Source organism: Dromaius novaehollandiae, chromosome 1, assembly GCF_036370855.1.
Source record: "Dromaius novaehollandiae isolate bDroNov1 chromosome 1, bDroNov1.hap1, whole genome shotgun sequence".
Classification (NCBI taxonomy): Eukaryota; Metazoa; Chordata; class Aves; order Casuariiformes; family Dromaiidae; genus Dromaius; species Dromaius novaehollandiae.
Window position 1 is genome coordinate 150022647 of NC_088098.1, and position 23322 is coordinate 150045968.

At 40.8% G+C, this 23322-nt stretch overlaps 1 protein-coding gene across 2 annotated transcripts in view; it reads left to right on the top strand.

The window, feature by feature from the left end:
• Positions 1-9796, top strand: part of SLC9A4 (solute carrier family 9 member A4) — a 33538-nt gene extending 23742 nt beyond the window's left edge. The window contains exons 10-12 of one of the 2 annotated variants that reach the window (XM_026103141.2): positions 2368-2499; positions 3483-3570; positions 7755-9796. In XM_026103141.2, the coding sequence (XP_025958926.1) occupies positions 2368-2499; positions 3483-3570; positions 7755-8041 (507 nt within the window). In that variant the 3' untranslated portion in view covers positions 8042-9796. Of the gene's footprint in view, positions 1-2367; positions 2500-3482; positions 3571-5847 lie in introns of both variants that reach the window. The other variant, XM_064502877.1, reaches the window with a different exon arrangement.
• The last annotated feature ends 13526 nt before the right edge of the window (positions 9797-23322 follow it).

Here is a 23322-nt window from a genome sequence, read left to right on the forward strand (position 1 = left end):
ACGACTTTTGTGCTATCACTCTGTATTTGTAGACTGAAAGCTCCTGTTTGCCCTCCTTCACATCATAGCAATGGCTGGTGGTAGCAGTGGGGCCAGCCCGGCTCTCACCGGAGCCCTGGAGTCATGCCGGTGGGAAACACGGACTCTGGGCCCACAGCCTCTCCAACCCAGGGGAGGACCTGTGCTTTTGACTAGACTCCTTGATGAAGAACAAGCAAACAGGATTTTCCTTCAGCTTTTCACCCTGATGGCAGTGGGAAAAGATAGGAAAATCCAGGGCCGAGCTCTAGAGGTCAGGCTTCCCTCGCTGTATGGCTGCCTGTGACTCACGAATGGCCCTTCAGAGGCTGCCAAAAACCCCTGGCTTAGTTTGACTTTCCAAGTCCTCTCCCTCTAGGCACACACAGCCTGTGACCTCTTTCTGCAGAGCTGATGTGTAGGGTATTCCTATGGCAACTCAGGTGATCCAGCTGATACGGCGGTTAATACTGGTATTTTCTGGAACAGGCATGGGCACATTTCTAAAGCAAACCATCCATAGAGGACGTTTAAGAATGCAAACTGTGCTATCTCAGTGAAAGGGCTGCCTGGAAGCAGGGTGGCTGGGAGGCTCTAGACAGTAAGACCTGCCGGCACAGCAATGAGCAGGTGTGACCTGGCCTCTCGGGGACTCAGAGTCTGAGAGAGACATCCCGAAAAGTGTAGGAAGCTGGATGGGTCACATATGCATAGCATTTGCAATGCATGTGGGCTCTGATTTCACTGAGATGAATGAACACTTGGCAGACAGCAAACGAGCATCCAGAGACGGGCATATCGTCGTCAGAGACAGTAGACTGGCAGATGGCCACTAACAGTGAAACTTTTCTGTGGAAGTGGGACGGCTTGTGCTGGTAAACATTGCATAGCCCAAAGTCAGCTGAGAGTCAGGCTGGTGAATTCTTATTCTGTTTGAGAGCTGCAGTTTATCTTCCTCTGCCACAAGAGGAGAAAGGAAAACAAAATCCCCCTCCTCTAGACCTTCATTTTACAGGCTTTTTTTCATAAAATGGAGATGATAATGCCTTAACAAGGATTTGTTTTGCACAGATTTGTACTGATTTTGATGCAGTTCAAGGTATAATATCTATTTAATCTAGTCCTGTGCCCAAAGTGTACAGCTGAGTGATCTCATACAGCAATGTGTGGTAGAGGATATATTACAGTAACCTTGAAATTATGCAGATAAGCTGAGATAACTCATGTAATGCACATTTGCTAGAAAATGCTAGGCCTTGCTCATTTAAATGTGTCATTATTAATACGATATTCCTGCCTAATATTGTTTGATTTGCCATGGCCAATTATCCCTAAGATATTAATTTCTTATCTTACTAGCAACAATTTGCATATACAGTTGCCTCATAGATTACTGAAATGAACTTTCTCTCTTCAAAATCAATTACAGTAATGTCCATTTGTGCCAGTCACTTCCTGTGTGGTTTTGAGAACTGTGTGCTTTCGGAAATAGAAGATAGGAAGTAAAATAGAATTAGTTCTAATATTTCACGTCAAACTTTGAAGGCCGGGTGATGCTCTGGTTTACCAGACTAACTTCACAAAGACAAGTGAGATTAAGATCAGATTCTGCATTTTAGGAGAGTTTTATAGACTTAAATGAACTTCTTTCTTTGAGGGGATAACTATTTCCCTGATTTCACAAGATGTACACAATAAATCAGCAAATAAACAACAAAAAAGCTCAATTTTAAGGTAATATTAAGGTAATATTAAGGTGTGGTTTGCCCAGGTATGGAAAGGAAGCTCAAATGTGTACTTCATTCTGGAGATATATTCTACCTGATACAGTCTTTTGCTCCTGAGTGTCTGCAACTTGCTTCTGGATGAGTAATGTTTGTACCAAAGGCTCAGAGGTGACTTAACTAGCTAGCTATCTCCTGGGACTTCCCTCACATCTGTAACTGCCAGTTGCATGATTAAAAGAGGTCTGAGAAAGGGAGGAAAAGCTTGGAGATGTTAAGAGACCTGTGCAGGTGGGTATGTTTTTATGGTACATTTTGGGCAGGTTCCAAGTCTATCAAAACTGCACCAAGGTACAGGCCCTGGGGAAGGACAGTCAGCCGAGGTGGGAATGTGTTGTCTGAGGATTACAGCTGTGTCCATATTTCCTCATATCTTGCTGTTGGGGAGCAAGGTTACTGTGAGACTGCATTTCCCTACAAGGTGATACCGAACAGACCCATGGTGAGTCAGTGGCTTAGCCAGGAAAGGTGTGTTTTTGGCTATGTGATTTAATAGACTGCGCAGCTTCAATTTATTGATATTTCAAGCTCAAAGAGAATCAACTGAGTGCATTTTCTATTTCAGGCACCATCATATAGCCGACACAACCTGCCTACGGACACAAATGAGAAACAAGCCCAAGAAATCCTCATCCGTCGACAGCATAGCCTGAGGCAGAGTTGCAGGAAAGGAAACAGCTTACCTTGGGGTAGACCGGTACCTGTTATGCAAACTACTATTCATTTGATCAAGACATATAAAAATGCCTCTGTGTGTCTGTAAATAAAAAGACACCCATTTTTATTTGCTTTTTGTAATAGTTAAAATGGATATTTTTCGCAATATCCTTATGCAGCACCTAGGAAGGAAGAGCTTTACTTAGCATGTGGACAGCAACATTCGCTATGTCCTACCTCTGGATATTGGTCAGAAAACAGCTACTATGGCTGTAAGTAATAAGGTAGCTTGCATTGATTTGGCATGTGTAAAACAAAGTATGATCACACCTGTGTGAATTTGTGGATTGACAAAGAGGCTGATCCAGAACCCTTGACGCCTTGCACTAACTGGACTCTGGATCAGAAACAGTAAGATGTATCTGACCAAATGTAGCCATTGGATAGCATAGACATTTACAGCTGAGATAATCACAGCTAAGGAAGAGAAATAAGCTATTGCTGGGTACAATTCATTTTATTTAAAGTTGTCACCTAAAATAGGAGAGGTGAATTCTAGAATAATATATTTCTCTCCCCAGCTGTAAGGAAAACCTAGGGGAATTGTATCAGACAGGCATTTTCACTGGAGATGAGGCCAAGTTCAACCTGGCTAAGCCAAGCGTTGATCTTACACTTCTCTAAATTTGGCTCTAAGGTTGCAGGCATAGTAGAAAAAGGGCATAATCATTCCTCTTTACCAGTTAATTACACTGTCTTACCAAATGCAAATTCTAACACCTCTCCTTTTTGCCATGAATATGTAAATTACTCTGGAATGGTACATCATTAGATACTTTTAGATTCTTTTAGATTAGATTCTTTTACTTATGTTCCACTGAACACGCACAGTGCTGGTGGTGGGAGGACCACCTGCTCACCAGTGGCTGTACGAAGCTGCACTTTGCTGCCTCGAGAACAAGTCCTATCTCAGGTGTGAGAGGAAATCACAGGCACTGAGTGCATGTCTGTCTTTGTACGCAGGCTAGCACCATGGGCGTACGCTACCTCTCGTTGCCACATGGCTACCATCAGCCTGCTAGACGAAAAGCCAGGCGTGTGACTTTTACAGGTAATATAAATGCTTTACTCTGTATCCTACTCTGGTAGTGAAAGAAAAAAAGTCAGCTGTTCAGTGGATTTTAAAGTAATAAATGAATATTCCCATGGAAGTCCATGGACTGTTTAAATGAGTTACACCCTTCTCTCTTATCTATTTATCTATGCTGGTATGTGGATATGACTGCTGTTTCTATCTTGTTCCAGCACCACCTACTTTTCTCTTTTTTCCTCTTGCACAAATATTCTTGTGATACCTGCAATTTGGCCTGCCCATGAGGGCACCCTGCAAGGCCAAGAAAGTAAATTGTCTGTTTCCTGCAGCCCCACAGACACAACAGCATGTAAAAGTGTTAGCAGTTGCCAAAGCCAGTAGCGCAATAGAGGCAAGACTGCCACTGCTCCATGTGCCAAGGTCCAGTCAGTAGCAAGGCTGAGCGAGGTATTCCCAACAGGCATACACACACACACACACACACACACACACACACAGAGCACATACACACATATACGTGGTCAGCAACATGGATCAGCAAAAGCGGAAAGCACAGCACTCATGCAAACACAAACAGCACCAGTGGCTTCATCCTGTTCCCTGCTCTGGCTGATCAAGATGAAGGTCCATTAGTGGAAAATACATATAGATATGTACAATGTGGATCCCTCCCATAACTGGCCTTGGACATTCAGTTCACTCAGTAGCTGCCCTGGATCACTGGTCTCCCCAGTTGCTTGCACCTGGACCTGTGTACGCCACGCTCACACTCACCACACACACACACACAAACACATACACTACAGATCTCTCTCACTGGCCTTAGACACCCAGTCTTTTCAGCAGCTGGCCCCTGGAAATCCTGGTCTCCTAGTTGCCTCACACACATTCATCTGGGTATCTCTGTTAGCTGGCCCTATGACCTTACCAGGAGCCAGCCCCCAGACCCCTTGTTGTCCCCAGTTGCTGGCCTGGACCTCCTGGTCCCTGCAGTAGCCAACTCGCAGGCTCTCTGGTCTCTCCAGTATCCGAAGTAGCCTCATGGCCACCCCGACACCTGGCTCCCAAGCCTCTTACCCTGAGTGCTGGCTAGTCCAGCTTGATTTTTTTGATAGCAATCACACACTGACACACACACACACACACACACACATTGCACACACACTCTGGTCTCTCCCGGTGCTGCCACCACGGGCATACAGCCTCTCTGCCCCATGGTCCCACCCCAGGGGCCGGCACTCAGACCTCCAAGCATGCCTGTACAGGGGCTAGGGCCCTTCACCCAGGAAAACAGTTAGAAATGGAGTTTAATACGAAGACAGGACAAACTGTGCTGGTCAGACACAGGGCATGGCCAGACAAGCATACTGACCAGCCCATGTTTACATGGGACTGGTGCTTTTTATCTCCTTGTTTTACCTCGCTTGTTCCTCCCCAAACTGCCCTGATCCCTCCTTTTCACCACCTTTGGTTCCTCCTTGCACAATCCGCTGAAGCTCTTCCCCTGCATCCCAAAATGAGCCCCACACCCCATAGGCAGTTACCTTGGTCTGCAAGGTGATGGGGGAGATCCCCTCTGCCTGAAGCATCGTGATGGGTCTCACCCTGGCCTGTGGGGCTGGTCAGTCCTTGTGGCACCCCAGGAGGGACCAAGGCAGGGGGCTCCTTTCTCTCATCTGGTATTGGGGGTCTTCCTTCTGCCATTGTGCCTCTGGGCTCCTTTGTGTTAATGGATATGAGCCTTTAACCAAATAACTGAAGATAAAAGTATGGCATAGTCTGTCCCCAAATAGCTGGTCTCTTCTTGCCTTTTTCCAGCTTGCTGTCTGTGAGCATTTCTATAACAGTATTGGTCTCACTGGAACAACCTATCAGCCAGTGTCAACACTGGACAAGTTATCATAGGTACGCAATAAAATACAGTCCTATCCTCATTTACAGTCTATGTAAGGAGAGGGAGTTTAGGGATGGAAGCAAAAAGTGGATTAACACTGAATTGCCTAAGGTAAATACAGGATAGTGTCAGAGAAAACATGGAATTTAAGGCACTTGAGTATCCATCATTGTCTCCATATGTAGTCTGCCCTACTCTTTTCTGACTTTATTTATGTGATTCTGAAATGCATTTGGGCTGCTCTGAAAATTACTTTCAATTTCTGGCAAAATGAGCAAGTTTTCAGTGAAGTGAAACCATATTTTTAATCATTTTCTTTGTATCGAGATTTGGACAACGAAGTTTGTTTCCTGCAGGTGCAAAATTATTTTCTTTCTTCCCTTTCTGTTTTGTTGTTGAAGGAGATGAAAGCAAAAGTGATCTGTGCAGGCAAACTGCCCCCTGGGGCTTGCTTGGCACATGCACATGTGATGGAGACAGAACAGAAACCTATAGGATCTATTCAGAAAGGAAAGTCAAAGTTACTTAAGGGTTTGGTTTTTTTTTCTGATGAAGTGACTCTTTTCTGTGCTGCTTGTCAGGATGTCATGGTGGGGTATGTATCTTTCTAAAAGATTCAAATTGTTCTGTGCAGCAGCCTTGGACTTAAAAACATTTCAGACACTTTCAGGAACCAAGTCCTGCTCTCAGAAATAGGTCCATTATTTCAGTGGGGAAAGGAGTAAATCCTGCAGCAGTGAAAGAGCGTACATTTACACTAATAGCTGGCCCTGGATTTAAGCTCTATGTTGTGCACTATACAAATAATTAGACTTCTTGGCTGTGCTTCTGGCATCAAGTTAGGTCCCCCAGGCAGCATTCACACCACTTAGGATGTCTACAGTAAGAGGAAGTCACCCTAAACTCCTCTCATAATCTATGTTAGGATGAGATGATTTGCACTAGGGAACTGAGAAGAGAAATACTGAATATATAGGAAATTAGAATGACAACCTCATTTATACACATTTGCAGAGCTAAGTGCCATTTCCTCTGCCTATGCCTGGAAGCCCTCCTAAAACAAGCACCCTCTGGGCAAGCTTGATTTGGCTATGCAAAAAATACGCGTATGCAAAAAGTTTAGTATCTAAGAGGTCAAAAGTAGCTTAAACTGCCTATCAGTTCTTCTTGCCATTCATACCAATGAATGAGTTAATTACTGGTATGCATCATGCTCTGAAGCAATGATGTCCCCAAAGGGCTAAGTAGAAAATAATCCTTATCATAACCTTTTCCCTTTCAAATCTGAAAATAGCTATCCTGTTTTGTTCCTCCTGGGGCAACTGTGGTTTGCCCACATGGTCTACCAGAAACAGGGCTCAGCTGTTAATGAAATCAGTGCCCTGTTCAGCTGAGGTAAGTGATGGTGCACATGTTCTTAGTCTGTGCCAGCTGTGAAGTAAACATTAGCTTAAAATAACTTAACCGAGGTTAAGCCATGATAGGCCTTGTCTTGTGTGTCTGTACCCAATATATGTATGTTTTAACTAATTTTATTATTCAGGGACCCTTGATTTTAACTCCTGACATTTCCTAGCTTATTGTGAGTTGTTTTTTATATTAAAAAGCTAATTCATTAGTGCACAATCAGACAGCAAGTGGGCTGTAATTAAGAAAAGTAAAAAAAAGTATATTCTATAAGCCCAACGGAATAAAAGAACCAGCTATGGCGTACTTGGAGCTTGGAAAGCTGGCAGGAGCAGGTCTGACACACCCAATGTAATCGAAGCACCGTAGAGTCAAACTTCTGGTTTCAGGTAGAACTGTTTTTGTTTTTTTCCCCCCACTTCTTGTTGATTATAGGTGACTGGTAAACCTGATTTTCAGTGACGCTAGAATCTGTTCCTTGGTCACTTTTTGCCTTCTGTTGTGGGTTTTATAATCCCTTTGAACTGCCTGTTAGGTATACCTGTTAAACTTGGAAAAAACTGAAAGCTACGTAAAGGAGACTGCCCTGTGAAGGCAACAGCAGCTCTTCAAGGTGCTAACGGATAGTTGAATGTGCTCATTCACTGGTATTTCAGAGTAGAGGCAAGATCAATAAAATCATTTCTACATCAGCTTTGGGAATAAAATAAAAATTTAGGGTTATTTTTAGTTTTCTTGAGTACTGTCTTATTCTATAGTAATTATTTAAAATGCTTCAGTTCCAGTGTTTAAAACTGTAACGCTGTATTATCCTGAATACCCTTTAATTTGTCATTGCTAATACAACAGGGCTTCTCTTTCTCTTGTTGCTAATACAAATCCTTTGTCTTTTTTCCTTCAGATAATCATAGCAGTGACTCTGATTCTGTGTTTCCGGTAGCATTCAGACCCCAGACCCGACTACGGCCTCTTGAAGTAAAGCACCGCCAGGAAGAGGTTATTCCAATGGCACGCTTAGATAGACTTGCTGGCCCATCCAATCTGTCAGGTCAACGAGGAAATTTGATCACTAGGGTAGAGACTCTAGCTCTAATGCCAAAGCCTCGATTCACTGTGGGAGAAGTAGAAGAGTATGAGTCAGAAGAAGAGACAGAAATGATGGCACCAGCCAGGCCATTAGCTAGATGAGGAGCAGAAAAGAGAAGTGTTTGCATCTCTAGGGCCCTCTGCGCGCTGCTCCAGAGAAAATAACAAAGCTCTTATATGAATCAAACTGTAATTTTCCTTTTGGGGCCAGTGCACTTGTTCTCATATCACTTTCAAGCACTGTATCAAGGTACACTGTGGCTCTGAGAAGGCTCAAATTCTTATATGGTTATATTAAACTTGCTTTTCAAAAAAGAGACTGGAAGAGGGCAACATCATCTTTGTAGAGGTTTGGACATGGATTTAAATGACAATAGTTGGACGCATGAACACTGTTGGTAAAAGCTGGTATTGCTTTCCTGTATATTCTGTACTATGGACTTAATCCAGAAGAAAGAAACACTTAAGGACATGCTTAAGTTTGGACACATGAGTGCCCAAACTGCTGACTTCAACTTGCCAAGAGCTATTGACCTCAAAGTAGTCAAGGTATTCTAGGAAAGATTTTTTTAAAACAAGCATTTTCAGGGCACCTAAATGCCACTGAAGGTGCCTAAAAGGGTTCATAAGTCAAAAGATTTGATTAGTGTACATTTTCAATGGCAATTCATTGGCATCGCAGATTTTAGCTCCACAAAGTGCTTGCAGTTGGTTGCTGTGGTGGTCCACAACTCCTGCAACTTCAACCAAGTTCAGCATGTAGACACCTATCACCCACCTACACCTGTTTAAGATGAATAATGTAGGCATGCTAGTACATACAACTCCAGAGATGCCTCTTCAGGCAGGAGAGCTGTAAGAAGCCTAACATGAAGCTCAACATTTTTATTTGTGGACATGGGCCTGCAAGAATGTGCACAGTAGTCCTGTGGTTAATAGCACTAGTCCAGCAAGCAGGGGGCTTTGACTGTAGAGAAGAGTCTAACCTCCACCTTCTCTTCCACCTTGCTCGAAGGTGCCCAAATCACAATGCCAGTCTTCACACTGAAGCTGGACCAGCACAGGAGTCGGGAAGCAAGAGAATGGGACTAAAGGAAAAGGGAGCCTAACTCTAGCATATTGGCATTAAAGAGCGTCCTGTGTTTTGATCCTAGCTATTTTTAGGGTGTCTGCTTACGCATCACATTTGATAAAAAAGCAGAAATACCTGGGGGAGGGAGGGTGTACGTTCCAACCCTCCTACCAAGCTCCCTTCCAACTGATTGTGTATTTGTGCTCAATGGTGGTTGTGCGTAGTGGTAAGAACACTTCCCTTAGGAAGTAAGAAGCTGTGGACTTGAGTCACTTTGGATAAAGTCTAAAATTCCATTCACCTTGTTTCTCTGATTGAGCTCTGTTCTCCTAAATAGAGGCAGCATTGCCACTGTCAGCTGTATTTTAAAAATGTAGGTGAGTTGATTGTACCCAAAGGGGGGATGGTTTGAGTTCAGAAATCCAGAAATCTGAGCTTACAGATGCACTAAACTCAGATCTGCAGCTGAGAAAGACACCAAGTTCAAACATGCTTTCTTCACATCTCCCTCTCTCTCTTCCACTCAGAGCTTGCTTAGCTGCCCCACTCAAGGTTTTACTCTGAAAAGCAGGAAGAATTAGAGATAGCAATGCTGTCTCCATGCTTTCTTTTTTGACTATTACTGTTAAGCACTTGTATGTCCTGGTCCAGAAAAGCATTTATGTGTAAGTTATGATTTTAGCACATTTCCTACAATGGATTTCTGATTCAGGACAGGTAGCATCCAAACCAACAAATTTGGAAGACATCACTGGAGAAAAAAAATAAAAGTCCTTTTTTCCTTTTTTCTTGTGTTCATAGTTTGTAATGTTCAGCAGGTCACAATGAATCATCTGTACTGAAATTATACAAAGCTTTCTGAACTTTTAAGTCTTATTAGCTTTTCTTTTTTGTGCCAAGAGAAAGTATTCGACTTCCTTCATGAAATGCAATGGCACATTATTAATACAGAAAGTAGGTTTTGGCTTTTATACTGACTGAATAAACAAGGAAATACAGTTCTATACCTGAAAATTAACAAGTAAACACAGATTCAACATACTATATGAAATGGAAAACAAACAAACAAACAAAATGAAACATCCCAAATAGCTTTAAAAAAAAAGCTTGTGCCAGGTCTAAATCTTACAGCAAGTTATATCGAGGTATCATCAAATCTCAATAAAAATATTATTTTAAGAGTGAAACAGGATGATCGCACAGGATCAGGCTTTAAATTGCACTATGAGCTATGCACTAACCACAAGAAATTTAACAGAGGGCAAAATCAACTTTCGTTTGACGTGGTCCTTATGCCACACAGTTGATGTAGGTGCACAGAGGAGGGCAATGGAGGCATAGGACCTGCTTTCTGCATTGCAGAGTCAGGAGAGGATGGGATCACCAGGACTGGTTGGTGGGTGATATGAACTGGAGACAAGCCTTGGGGACAGTGATGAACAGACAGTGGTAACCTGAGTGGAAGGTAAAGAAGGACTAATGTCTCATCTTCAAAGGTAGGCTCAAGAGAGAGAATGTGAAGGAGATTAAACAGAAGAATTACTGTGAGCTGCAAACACAGCATTTTCTCTTTAAGAAGATTTAATGAAGGAGCAGTCTGGGGAAGGTGGACAGACACAAACCGGGCAAGATGAGGAAGGTTAATGGGATGTCTGGAATAACATGGAAAGGGACCAAAAGATACATCATGTGCAATTTGGTTACGGTATTTTTAAAAGATATGCTTAAAATCAACTCTCAAATTTTTTATTAACATATTTAAAATGTTGTATGTAATTATCCATCATATGTAGGGAGTAAGGCATTCAATTTCAGATGACCATTTATATTAGAATTGGAGAAAAATAATTAAGTCTTTCTAAAATACAACTAAAACTAGTTCATAGATGGAGTAAAATCTCCCACTTTTGGTTCATTCCTAATCTTTTCTCTTAAGAAATCAATGAGCCACATCTTCAAATAGTGCAAAGCTGTAGAACATCTAGAAGTTAATGGAGCTCTTCTAGGTTTGCAGTCTGGCCCCAAACTTGTAAAGTTTATTTTTAGTTTGCTTTCCTAGCAATTAGAAAATAGGAGTGGAGGAAATTTTCCTTCTGTGCCATTAGTTGCTGGTAATGGGTTTCCTGGCCATTAGCCAAGAAGCAATGCTGCAGATGCCCATATAAAATATATGCCAATAACTATGAAGTTGTACTGTTTTTTTGTTTACATGGGATTACATATTGTGGAAAAAAAGTTCTCCTTAAAGAAGTGCATTGCTTATAGCTGGAATGGCAATAACTACAGCAATGCTTCATCACAGGTAACTAACTGTGTTATGGACTCTGAGGCCTGGTCTTTAAAAAAATTGAACTGTTTTAGGGTGTGAGTTTAAACCTACTTTAAGTCCTCATGGTTGTGAACATTCTTAAATTCTTGTGCTTGTAAATTTACAAAGGTAAGTTAATCCACTATCTCCTGGTTTAGACTCGTACAATGCTATTTACTCAGCAATTTGCATTGTACTAGCTAACCTGGCTTATAAACTGATTTAAACTGAACTGGCACAGGAGACTCAGGCCCAGAAGATGAAAAATTATTATTCAAAATCCAGAGAGGAGGTAGGAATTTGGGGAATTAATGCAGGGAATTAAGACTGTTTCCTTGGGGCAGGAGGACAGTACAGGGCAGGTGAGTTTCAGGAAACAATACTGATAATGATTATCTTTTATCTTCAATAGTAGAGAGAAAATAGAAGATATATTTGAACAGAACTCACTAATCAATAAGATAAATAGAAAATAAAAAGAACAGTGATAATGAGAAGATATTTTAATAATAAAAACAGCAACGGTCAGAATATTGTGGAAAAAGGGAGTGTTATCAAGGTCAATAATACGATTTGAGCAACTGACAATACTTCCATATTTATTATGTGGGATGATTAACTATGAGATCCTGTTATTCTTCTTGCTGCAGCTGTTTCTTTTCATCTAACACCCTAGGCAGGCATGATCTTGTAGCAAAAGGAGCATCTCTGCCTCAAAGAGCTTCCAATCAAAGCAGCAGCACTGGGGGGAGCTCGGTCAATCAAGACATGACAGGCGCTAAGCACAATGAGCGCCCCTTTGGTGCAAGCTGCGACCTCTCCCAGTTTTCAGAATACCATTTAACAGAGAGCATTGGAAGAGGACAGCATTCTTTCTCCAGTGGAAATCGGTGCCCACTGGAAATTTTAACAATGGTGTAATCAGGAGTGCCACTGTCTGTGCAGCACCTGGGGCAACAAAATGCTGGCTACGTAATAACACCAGCAAGTAAGACTGGAAAAGATGTTATGAAAGGACTTAAAAGTGGTTCGTATGTCATATGAGGGGAGGATAGCAGTGACGCAGTGCAGATGTAGGTGGAATAATGTGCCTTATTGCATAGTTCAAAACTAAAATGAGTGGAGCAGGTCTATGTGAATCAAAGCCAGAGAAGAGAAACTGCAATAGTGAAGATGTAATAGAATGAATGCCCAGGCAAAACTTTAGATGGATTGTTAGAAAGCCTAATTTTGATGTACAGTATGGGGAAAAAAGTACTGCTGTATGTGTGGGTCACATAAGAATGTATGTGTGGGTGCACAGAAGAGCAGCTTAAAAGACAAAAGTAAGCTAAGAATTGTTGAGAGCAATTAAGAACAGTTACACAAGATTCAGAAAAGTACGCCAGTGTTTCAGGCTAGAGAAGCTGGTAAAGAAGCAGGAACTGTGATAATTTTCAACCTGAAAAAAGATAGCTTAATCCATATTTATGAGTGAGGCAGTCAGAGACTGGTTTTAAAGAGGACCAGTGATATCTACAGCTGAAATCATCAAATTGCTATTGATGAAGTTACAGGGAAAAAAATAGTTGTGAAGTGGCTCTTATTTTCTCGCACGCATGTTAGTTTGAGGATTGACATTTTCAAGGGTTTTCTGCAGTAATTAGACCCTGAAACTCACTTTTTATTGTTGTGAAAGAATGGATACTAGCATTTAAATGCCTGCGTGAGACTGGAAAATATAGCAAATTTTTCCAAGTTTCCTTTCTTCATACTTACTTTTTTCTAATTTTCTATGTACTTGCGTGTGCAGAACTCAAACATTAAGAATGGAAAATCAGATTATCTTATCTTTATGTTTTGTTTGCTTTTTAGGTAGGACAATTACATTTATTGTTTCGCCAAACACACTATACTTAAGAATCTTAAAATCAAAGGTGTTAGGTAACATGAGTAATATTCTGACCCAGTTAAGAACACTGGAAATCTATTGAGCTCAGTTGCCTAATTTATTTTCACTCTGTCTTAATTGCATGTGAAACTCTTTTTCCCCCCTGCTTTGGTTTCACAGGCATAAAATTTCAAAAGTCAATATTAGTTCTTGTTTATTTCTAGTCCATCCTTCCTCCTGGAACAATTAGGATTTCTACTGCCTTTCAATCATAAGAAACGAGATGTGGATTGCAGAAAACAATGCCAGGTTCTGATTTTCAGATTTCCCTTTCCTTGGCAGGGCAGATTACAACCATACTGCTAGCAGACAGCCAGTCAGGAATAGACAGCTTGCTTGTACAACATCCCTGACTTCTTTTCCACCATTCTTGCAGGGGCAAGGTAGGTAAAAAGAGGTACCTGCCAAGAATAGCATCAGTGAGCTAGGGGTGCGCTTATTAGTCTCCCACAACCTACCGCCCTGCTTGCAAACACAGCTCAGATCATTAGACACCTACTCAGAGCTTTTCCATAACAAGTTATTCTGTTAAATGCAAAATTGCCATAAAAGAAGCTTCAAGCCAAACTGCCCTTGCGCTGTTGTGTATGTTACGTGCTAACTTAGAGCCATGAACAGGTACTCGGCCAAACACCATTTGCTCCTTTCTTTTATATATTATCTCCAGTGATTAGGAGCGACAAATAGTGAGTTATGAACAAATGTCAAAATAAAAGTGCCTTTTCTTTTTAAAGATAGCTTGGAATAAAACCTATAGCTCTCTGGCTAGTTTAATTTGTGCCTTTTTTTAGGGTCAAATTTCCCATCACAGGAGCTTGCTTTGGGTGAATGCTCTGCTGAGAAAACAACATATAAATGAAATTCTATATGAAAAACTCCTGTTTCCTGAAGGCTAGCTGCCAAAATATATTCAGCTTCTATATTACATGATGAGGAATACTGATAGTACTTGCAGTAGTGCACAGTGTCTTCTAGGTGCCATGTCATGTGCACACAAGCAGCAGATAATTCAGAGGCAGGGCATCCTGAGAATTATGCCAATGTTAAAACACCTATGTGAAGGCTGGATAAGCTTGCACAAAGTGAGTGAGCCATCATGCAGAAACAAGTGCCAGGAACTGGACATGAGACTCCCGTCTCTCAACTCCAGGTCTACCTTTACTTCCCGTAGGCATTCAGGTGACTGAAACCTGCAGAAAGGAACAAAAGAACAGCCTGAAACTGCTCCTCCAGCTTTCACCACAAAAAGAGGAAGAATCTGCACAGGAATTATACTGTTTGTGAACTGCTTGAAGTCAGGCAGAAAGACCTGCTGTTTGCAAACACTCATTGTACAAAAAGCATCATAAAATTTGGTCATATTTAAGATATATGTACAAAATATGTGCAATGTAAAAAAGACATAATTCTTCATTCATTCTTTCCCTAGTACATTCACTGTTGTTCCTTTCCAAAAATGACATGCATTTTGTGTGGTTTGCAGAGTCACAAAAAGATTAATAATATTGAATGGACTTGCAAGGAAAATAAGAAGTGAATAAACTGTGGCAAATACACTTTTTCCATGGAAGCTGAAACAGAATCTCTTAAAAGTTACTTCTTCATTTCCACTTTGGTCCGGTAGGGAAGGGAGACTGTAGGTGTTTGGTACAGATGTTAGACTTAGGAAAAAAAAATCTCTTCAGCTTTCTATACCTCCATTTCCTCACATGTAAAATACGGGTAAGGTCACTCAGGGCTAAGTTTAGTTAGTCACAAATAGGTGTCTGAAGCCATTTGAGATGCCAGATTTGTATGCAGGAGCCCTCTGTCCCCTAGGCTGACAGCTGGAGTCCAGGAGGTCCCTTGGGCACCTTTGGATGCTCTGTGTGGCAGCTGGACAGCACCCCAGAAGCAGGAGTCTGTGGGGAGCTAGACCGCTGCTGGTGGACCTCAGGATGCAAATGAGTTGAGCAAATGTGGATGGCTGCTTTGTGGTGACGTGATCAGCAACTTGGACTCCTTTGACTCCATAGGGAGCTTAAACACCTACCCACATGTAGGCACTTACACAGGAAATATCTAAATGTAGTTGTCTGAGTCTGGAGTGAAGTTCCACTATTCTATTCCCTTAAACCATTTTGATACCTATGGATGACAAACATCTTTTCAAAGCTAGATGTTAAGACTGTTTCATCATTTGTTTTGAGGTGGATCTTTTTTTCCTACTCAAGAAACTAAGGTATCTCTGCATGATCAGTATGTACACACAAAAAGGTAATATATATTTTTAACAGTGCCTCATTGTGTACAATTCTTATATTCTATTTTATTTCTAAAGTAGTTTCTGTCTGCAAGTAAATTTGGCTCAGTCTACGGTAATGGGTTTAGCAATAGACAGTTGCAAAGCTCACATTACTGCTGGCTCAAATGAACCCTTTGGCTTCCATTTCTCCTAATGATAACTATCCCAAAATCTTTCCTCATCATTTTCATAAGCATGAAAACATAGATTCACAGGAAAGTGATTATTGCTGACAAATTTGTTAATCTTGTCTCAGCAATTTAAAGGAGCTCTTTAAGGAACTTTTCTGTTGTTTTTCTGTAGTGCAAAAATGCCTGATACTGAATTATCAAGAGATGCAGAGCAGATATAACAGCCAGTGTCAAGACCAGATTTACAGGTCTTGTTCTCAGGTAATGAAAGAAAGACAGATGTATAGGCAAAACTCAAAATATCACTATAATCAGGTTTTCATGAGTTATGTTAAGTTCCAAAGCTCAAAAAGGAATCCATTTAACAAACACCTCTTTGTATTAGTATTGTTTTGATTTGGTTTTGAACACCCCCCTCTGCCCCCACTGTGGGAAAATTTTCCTGCACTATCCTTAAAGGATAAACTAAAAATTACCTAGATAAGATCATTAATACTACTGGAACATTATTACTGTTTTATCTGCTGGAAAAGGAGTGCTTTCACCAAAGAGGAAAAGAGCTGCAGTGACCTCTGTTGATGGAATTAAGCAATGTAGTTAGAGAGCCAAAAAGGAAAGGTGACATGTTCAAATCCTCTGCTAGGATTAAATTAGACCAAAAGTAATCAGTGAAAAGTGGCATTCAGGTTGCATACGAAAAAGAATACTTCCCACCACACGCTGAAATCAGAATCCTCACCAGGATGTTTGCCTCTTGAAAATGATATTTAGAAAATTTGTTCTTCTCTCATCTGGAATTAAAAATAAAAGTAATCACTTGACAAGTGGCATAAAGATATATATGCATAACACACTAGGAGAGATGTGTTTTTTGAGGTGATATCCTGCATTCTAGTAGTTTATATCACCAAAGAAAAACATCATCCCCTCTGTCTTACGTGATCTGAATTCAGTGAGTGGTCCATTATGCCAGGCTGACACACTGTCGTCTTGAAGATTTGAGGCAAAGGAGCTTTTCAATTGGCGAGCTGCCTGTTTCAGAGAGAAGCATCTAGGAATTGTCATACCTTTTCAACCAAGACTTTGGAACATTTCTTTATGTGCTAGTTCTGATCCAGGAAAATAATTAAACATGTAAGTACACACATGGGTCTGGGCCTTAATGCGTCAAGGTTGGGAGTAGTCTCAGTAAACCAAATCATTTAAGGATTGATCACATTCAATTAAAGTTACTGAAATCAATAAGAAAACTTCCATTAAGACCTAAGTAGTTTGTGGAAATCGAGGTATTATGTCCTGATTTTCTTCAGACTCGTGCCTTTGCTTAGGATTACTCAGTGTTAAACAGAGACATAAATGGGGATGAGGGCCTTGTATTGTTAAAGTTATTTTATGCTTTCATGCTGTCCAGTAAATGACTGGGACTCATGCTGTTTGTGTACCGTAGTACAGATTGGTATATTTTTCCTCCTATATCCAGTGTTCTGGTAGGGCTGACCATGACCACAAGGCTGGGGTTTCTCCCAGTTCAGGCATTCTAATTTGTTAACAGCTACATCAGACCCCAAGTAGTTTTATTTTGAGTGTACCTTTCAGAACCAGTGCTGTGCCTCTGATCCTAAACCATGGCAGAAGAATGAATATTGGTAATAGCACAATACTCATAGATTAATCCATGGTATGGATTATGGCATACTCACTTGGTCTTCGTAGAGAATAATTAGTGGAAGCTTAAGGAGGGAAAAAAGACAAATTTATTCTGTTTTTTAATAAAAAGTATGAAAAGCTATGCATAAAACAATATTTAATTTTAATATAAATGTATTAAAATAGGAAAATGAAATAATAAATCAGTACACCATGACATTATTAACTGGTTGTTAGAGGCATACTTGCTATGTAGTCTAAGAAAATAAAGATACAGAAAATTTTAAGGTTTCTAAGTCAATACTAATTTGGATATGCAATAGTTACTGTAAATGTTACCACACTTTATACAAAGGTCAAAATAAAGCCAAATACTATAGCTACTTATCTGAAGACTTTATGCTGTTAGGCATCAAGGAAGTATTGATGTATCTTCCATATAAAATTAATCATCCTGACAAACACCTTCATGGACTCCTGGGAAAATTATGTCTGTTTTTTCCCTCTATATGAGCATCTGCCTGACAATTTTTTGTCGGGAGTAGTCAGGCTGGGAAACATATGGGTTGGATTAGTGACCTCAGTGTATTTAGCATCCTATGAAGACCTCTACGTTTTAAATGTCTCTAGTTACCCACTCACTCTTCTGAAGATATCCCAAGAAGAGGCTCTATTTGCGGGGGAGTTCATACATTAAGTAAATAATTTGATATTAGGATGGTATATAGAATCATTCTACATAAAGAACAATTGTATTCTACCAAGTTAACCTTGTGGTAGGGCACTTTCTTTTTAGGTTGCCTAACATTATTCTAAACCCCACATTTGTCAGATTTCATATAGCTGCAACTTTTTCACTGAAGTCTGAAGTCACTCATGCTCTGATAGCTATGCTGAAGCTGAGCCCCAGTCCCATGTGTATTAGCTCTACCACCTCAGGCATGGTCTAGCAAGCAGATTATGACTCAAAAGGAATCAAAATACCTCATTGTCATTCTTCAGCTGTTCATTCTTATTACTAAGCATTCAAGTTTTACAGTTTGGTTCTTTTCCAGTTTACTCTTACAATGTAATTATGAAGAAGTTCCTGAGTGGTTCTTTATGCACCAGTCTTCAGAGGTCAGCTCTTTTGGCTTATCTTATAGCAAAGAAAGAAAGAAGTCAGCAGTCATCTTTTTTTTACATCTGGAAAAGTATCTTTTTTCATACAATTATAACTCAAACTGTTTGACAGGAATTTGCTCAAAGTTAAAGAATATCTTTGGATCGAGATTAAAAATGGAAAATTACATCTTCAAAGATGTACTTTTCTTTAAATTACTAGTATGTGAAAACTGTTTTGGAACTTTAATTGCTGCTACAGACTTACTACAAAATAAACTTTGCAATAAACCCTGGCTGATCCTTATCTATAACCAAAAATCTCCACACTGGCAAGAATAATATAGGGTGAAATCCTCTTTGGACTTGGAACTTTTTGCCACTGAGTTCAACAAGACAGGAGTTCCTCTTTCAAACAGCCCTGAACTTCTCCCCCTCTGTGTATATATGGATTATTTGGATCCTGCAATAATTGCTAGTTCGGTCAATTGCTTGATTTTTTACAGTGGGGAGCCTTACATACTTTCTGGTTTTGGCATCACACAGAAGCATTTGGGCATGATTTCTCAGAGTAAACCGGACAGTCCAAACCCAGAGTTTGAATGACCTCCCGAGTTAGAAGTCAACTTCTCTGCTCAGTGCCAGCTCTGAACCCTGACAATTATGCCCATTTCCAAAAGCTGCGTCTGCCATTCTTTTGACCGTTCTGATTCTGACAATTTGCATCTCTCTGCTCAGTCCTGTTTTAGCATGTCTAAGGTGGGCACACCTGAGGGAGGCTGGACACCAGGAAAGAAGGTTTCGTCAAAAGCTCCCAGACTAGTAACCACAGCAAAATTGTTAGGTAAAATCCCCTCTGATGTATGCCTCCTTTCCCCTGTTACATGAGTGGTCACTTAGAGTAGAGCTGGGCAATGTGCACAGCTGCAAGTCTGCTCCTAGTGATGGCCAAAACTCAAATTCCTTCCCAACATCATAGGGTAATCAGGAAGACAGGTACGGATGAGATGGACAGTGAGGGAGAGAGCACCTCATTCAGCTATGCCTGTTTTTTTAATTGCAGCAGAAAAAATAAAGGGTTGGAATCCACCCCATCTGACTTCAGACGTGTGAGTCCAGCCTGTTAACCCCTGGCTCCTTTCATACGCGGCTGTAAGAATTAGGATCTCCAGATCTGTTGGGTTCTATGCTGGGATGCAATAGGCAGCTCCTCTCAAAGGGCCTGCTGCTTGCCAGCAGCACTGCATGGAGCCCAGAGTGACAAGTTGGGGCACAGATGCCTAAGTTTAGGACTGATGAGCCACAATGAAAATAATATCATGACTGCCTTTTCCTGGTGAGTCAGAAGGGTTTGTATAAATTTTGGTGTTTCTATGGAAAACCACATTTTCTGCAATGCTAGCGCTTGACTGATGAGCAGTTGTTAAGAGCTTGACACTTTTTATTGTAGTTCTGTACCTGGATACTTGTATGAGCTCTAAAAAAGCAAGTTCCACACCAGAAAGAGAGCATCTCTGTCAATATCTGTATCATGGGCCCTGTGCCGGTGTTCCTAAGAAGCCCAGCTTCATTTTGCCCTAAGAATATATCTGCCCACATTTGTGTGGTCCTGAGCTAGTTTGGGAATCTCTCTGCCAGGGCCGTAATACATGTAGGCTCAAAAATGTGTTGGTTCCTTGCTTCTGGACTTCATGCAGCTTGAAGTGTTAAGACATTTAATTTCTACAGAAGAAAACACGGATCACACTGACTTCTCTTTCCTCTCTGAGTTTTTTTGGATGACTAGCTGCTCTGGTTTGTTTCAAACACTACAGGCTGTTTTTCGTTACCATTACAGGTCTGGCACCAAAATGCTGGTCTAGCTGAGATGAGAATGAGAACCAAACCGCTTCTGTGACAAACTGATACTCCACCACAGTGCAAGCAGAGGTTGACTGCACAGGACAGATATGTTGTTGCTGCTCCTTTCTTCAGAACTGACATTGTTGTTTTGCTGGTATTTTCCAAGCTAACAGCAAACAGAGAAGTGGATTTGTTTATCTCTGTGTACCAAGAGATGATAATGCTTTCGCCAAGACTTGCCATTAGAACCTTTGTTCATTCTGTTTTTTTCAGTAGTGCATTCCTTCCTCAAGAGGTATAGATGGAGTGTCGCCCTGGAGAAGTTAAAAAAATACTGATACTTAGTATGAACACAATTACCCCACCTTCTTTTTCTGTGATGTAATGTTCCAAGAAAGTCTATTGTAGAAGAAAACAATCAGAGGCAGGTTCAAGTACAAGGAAATGGATATAATCTTCTAAATAAAGTAATGCTATCCTGACATGGCTTCTGTGAGTACACTGGTTTGTGGTAGGCATCAGAAGGCACTTTCCCCTTTCTGCTCGCTTTCCTCTTGCACTATTAAATCAGTGACTAGAACTGAGATTTCCATAACAGCATTAAGGATTTCACCACACACTTACCAGCAAGGAAACTTGAGAGCTGCAAGCAATCAATATTTTCCTTTACAAGATTATATATATAAGAATATTCTCAAAGCTATTTATAAAACAACTAATTCTTCCAGAGTACATTTGTTCATGTCAATGTCTAATATTATCCTGTCTTAGATGATAAAGTACTCGTCCTTCTTTGAATGCCCATGCTCATGAAAGCAGAATGGGAAAGATTATGATACTGTACTTTAGATTTTGTTTTCAGTTCACTTCCCAGCTGATTTTTTCCAGAATGGGCCAGGGTCTATGCTCGAGCTTATGGTTAGGCTGTTTTTTTTGTTTGTTTGTTTTGGTTTTGTTTTTTTTCTGAACAGCCTCTTCTTTGATAAAAAAGTATGCTTACATTTTGATCCCCATATGTAATGGTGGGATCAAATCCCACCACTTTTTTTTTAATAACTTGTAAATGCTTTGGATTAAGCCAGGAACTTTGACATTTAAATATCTATACCTAGTTCAATGGTTCAAAAATACAGGAGCAGTTTTCAACTGAGATATCTGCATTCATGAAGAAAGGGAAGAATCCTTTAAAATGTAGGAGTGCTAATCAGGAGCGATTACATGGAGGATATATTAAATATAAATAAAATTACACACACAGACACACACATATATATGTTAACATACCTCTGCATATATATGTGTGTGTGTGTGTGTGTGTGTGTGTCTGAATAAAATGCAAAAGAGACTGGATAGTAGACCATGCAGAAGCAGTGAACTTATTTGTTACCTAACTATAATTGCTATGCCAGTATAATTAAACACAGAGTATAGGTAGATACGGAGGTTATGTGAGTCAAAGTGCTACTGATGACCTCCAGAAAGATTCCACTGAGGCCACAATAAAAGCTTGTTCTGTGAAGAGTTTCATCACATCTTTCCAGTGGTATGTTATATCTGTCTTGCATTTAAAGGTTGGTCATCGAAATTAACCAAAGTCATTCTACCGAGACAAAGAAATTTGCCATCTTCTTCATGCCAATATGTCCAGTTTCCTTCTACAGCTGACAGCAACCATTAGTTTATTTACAAAAATTTTCACTCATCTGGGAACTATCCGATTCAGTGTCCAAATTTTCCAACATTTTCTGAAAGCTGCTGTATCCTCTTCCCCCCTTAAAATACCATTAAAATTCTTTGAAAGGTTTCATCATTTTAGTAATTTGTTCTATTACTTTTGATTTTTTTATTTGGAAAACTCTGGTAATGAAGATATTTTACATTTATCTTAACACCCTTTTGGAAGGTTAACTGGGGTGTGGGGTTCAACCATGTTGTCTTTGAGATCAAGAAAAAGATCTTTCTCTGAAACAAAGGATTTTGATGCTTGTCTGCTGATAGCTCTAATCACTGCAATATTGAATATTTTAGGCTGTGTCTCTGTTAATCCCACCTGTTGAGCCTGTTCTACTTAGAGCAGAGGGAGGCACTAGAGACAGGGCTGCAGTTTAGGGATGGTTTTATGTGCAGCTGAACTGGTGGAAGAGCTCACTGCTCCTGAATGAGGAAAGTCTCCCTTTCCTTGTGCTTCTTCTCCTGCCTTAGCAGCGGGATCCTGCCTTCCCCTTGTCCAGGCTGTGGTGCTGCTTAGGTCCTTGCCTGAGCTTGCCAGTATTTAGATTGCATAGTTTTTCTACCATTTTAATGAGCTGAGCTGGCTCAGTGCTGGCTGTTGCCAGAGCTAGCCCAAGGCGAGGAGGAGGAGCCCAGTGGGGAGCAGGGAGAAGAGAGGTCAACCTCCTGCTTTCAGTGGTGGCAGTGAGCTGTCGTGGTGGCCTTTCATAACACCGTTCCCTTCCTCTCCAGTGGGGAGAGGCAGAGTTTAACAGCTGGAGTCCTGAAAACAGTATCCTTTGTTCCAAGAAAGGGACAGCTGAAGGCAGACTGGTGGTGATGCCTTTCTCTCTCCACACCTATATGAATGCCCTCTCTCAGGGGATGGGGAAGGAAAGCAGAGTACCCTACCCTCTCCTAATCAAGCTGGTTTGGATAAATCATTCAGGACTCTTTGGACCAGAAAGGGAGAGCAAACACCAGTGAGCATGACTTTCTAGGTCAGCAAGTAGTTTGTTCCTCTGGATGAAAGGAGCATTTGGCTGTTTTATGCACCCAAGGAAGCACTGCATTTAAAGCACATAGTCTACAGGCACTGACATGCTGATCTTCTCTTTGTCATAAACAGCAGGAAAACAGATTATCTCCTGCTCTCTTTTACTTGCAGTGGTTGTTGCTTATCTGCACCATGGAACTGCTTCAGAAGACAGGATTAGATTCTTTTTTCCACTAATAGTGTTCACAAAAGCAAGCTTGAATGGAGGAAAGCAAGAAATTGAATATTGTTCTCCTACACATTCAACATTCTAATTGATGAGTTGTTGAATAAAGAAAAGACATCCACAATCAGCTCGTCT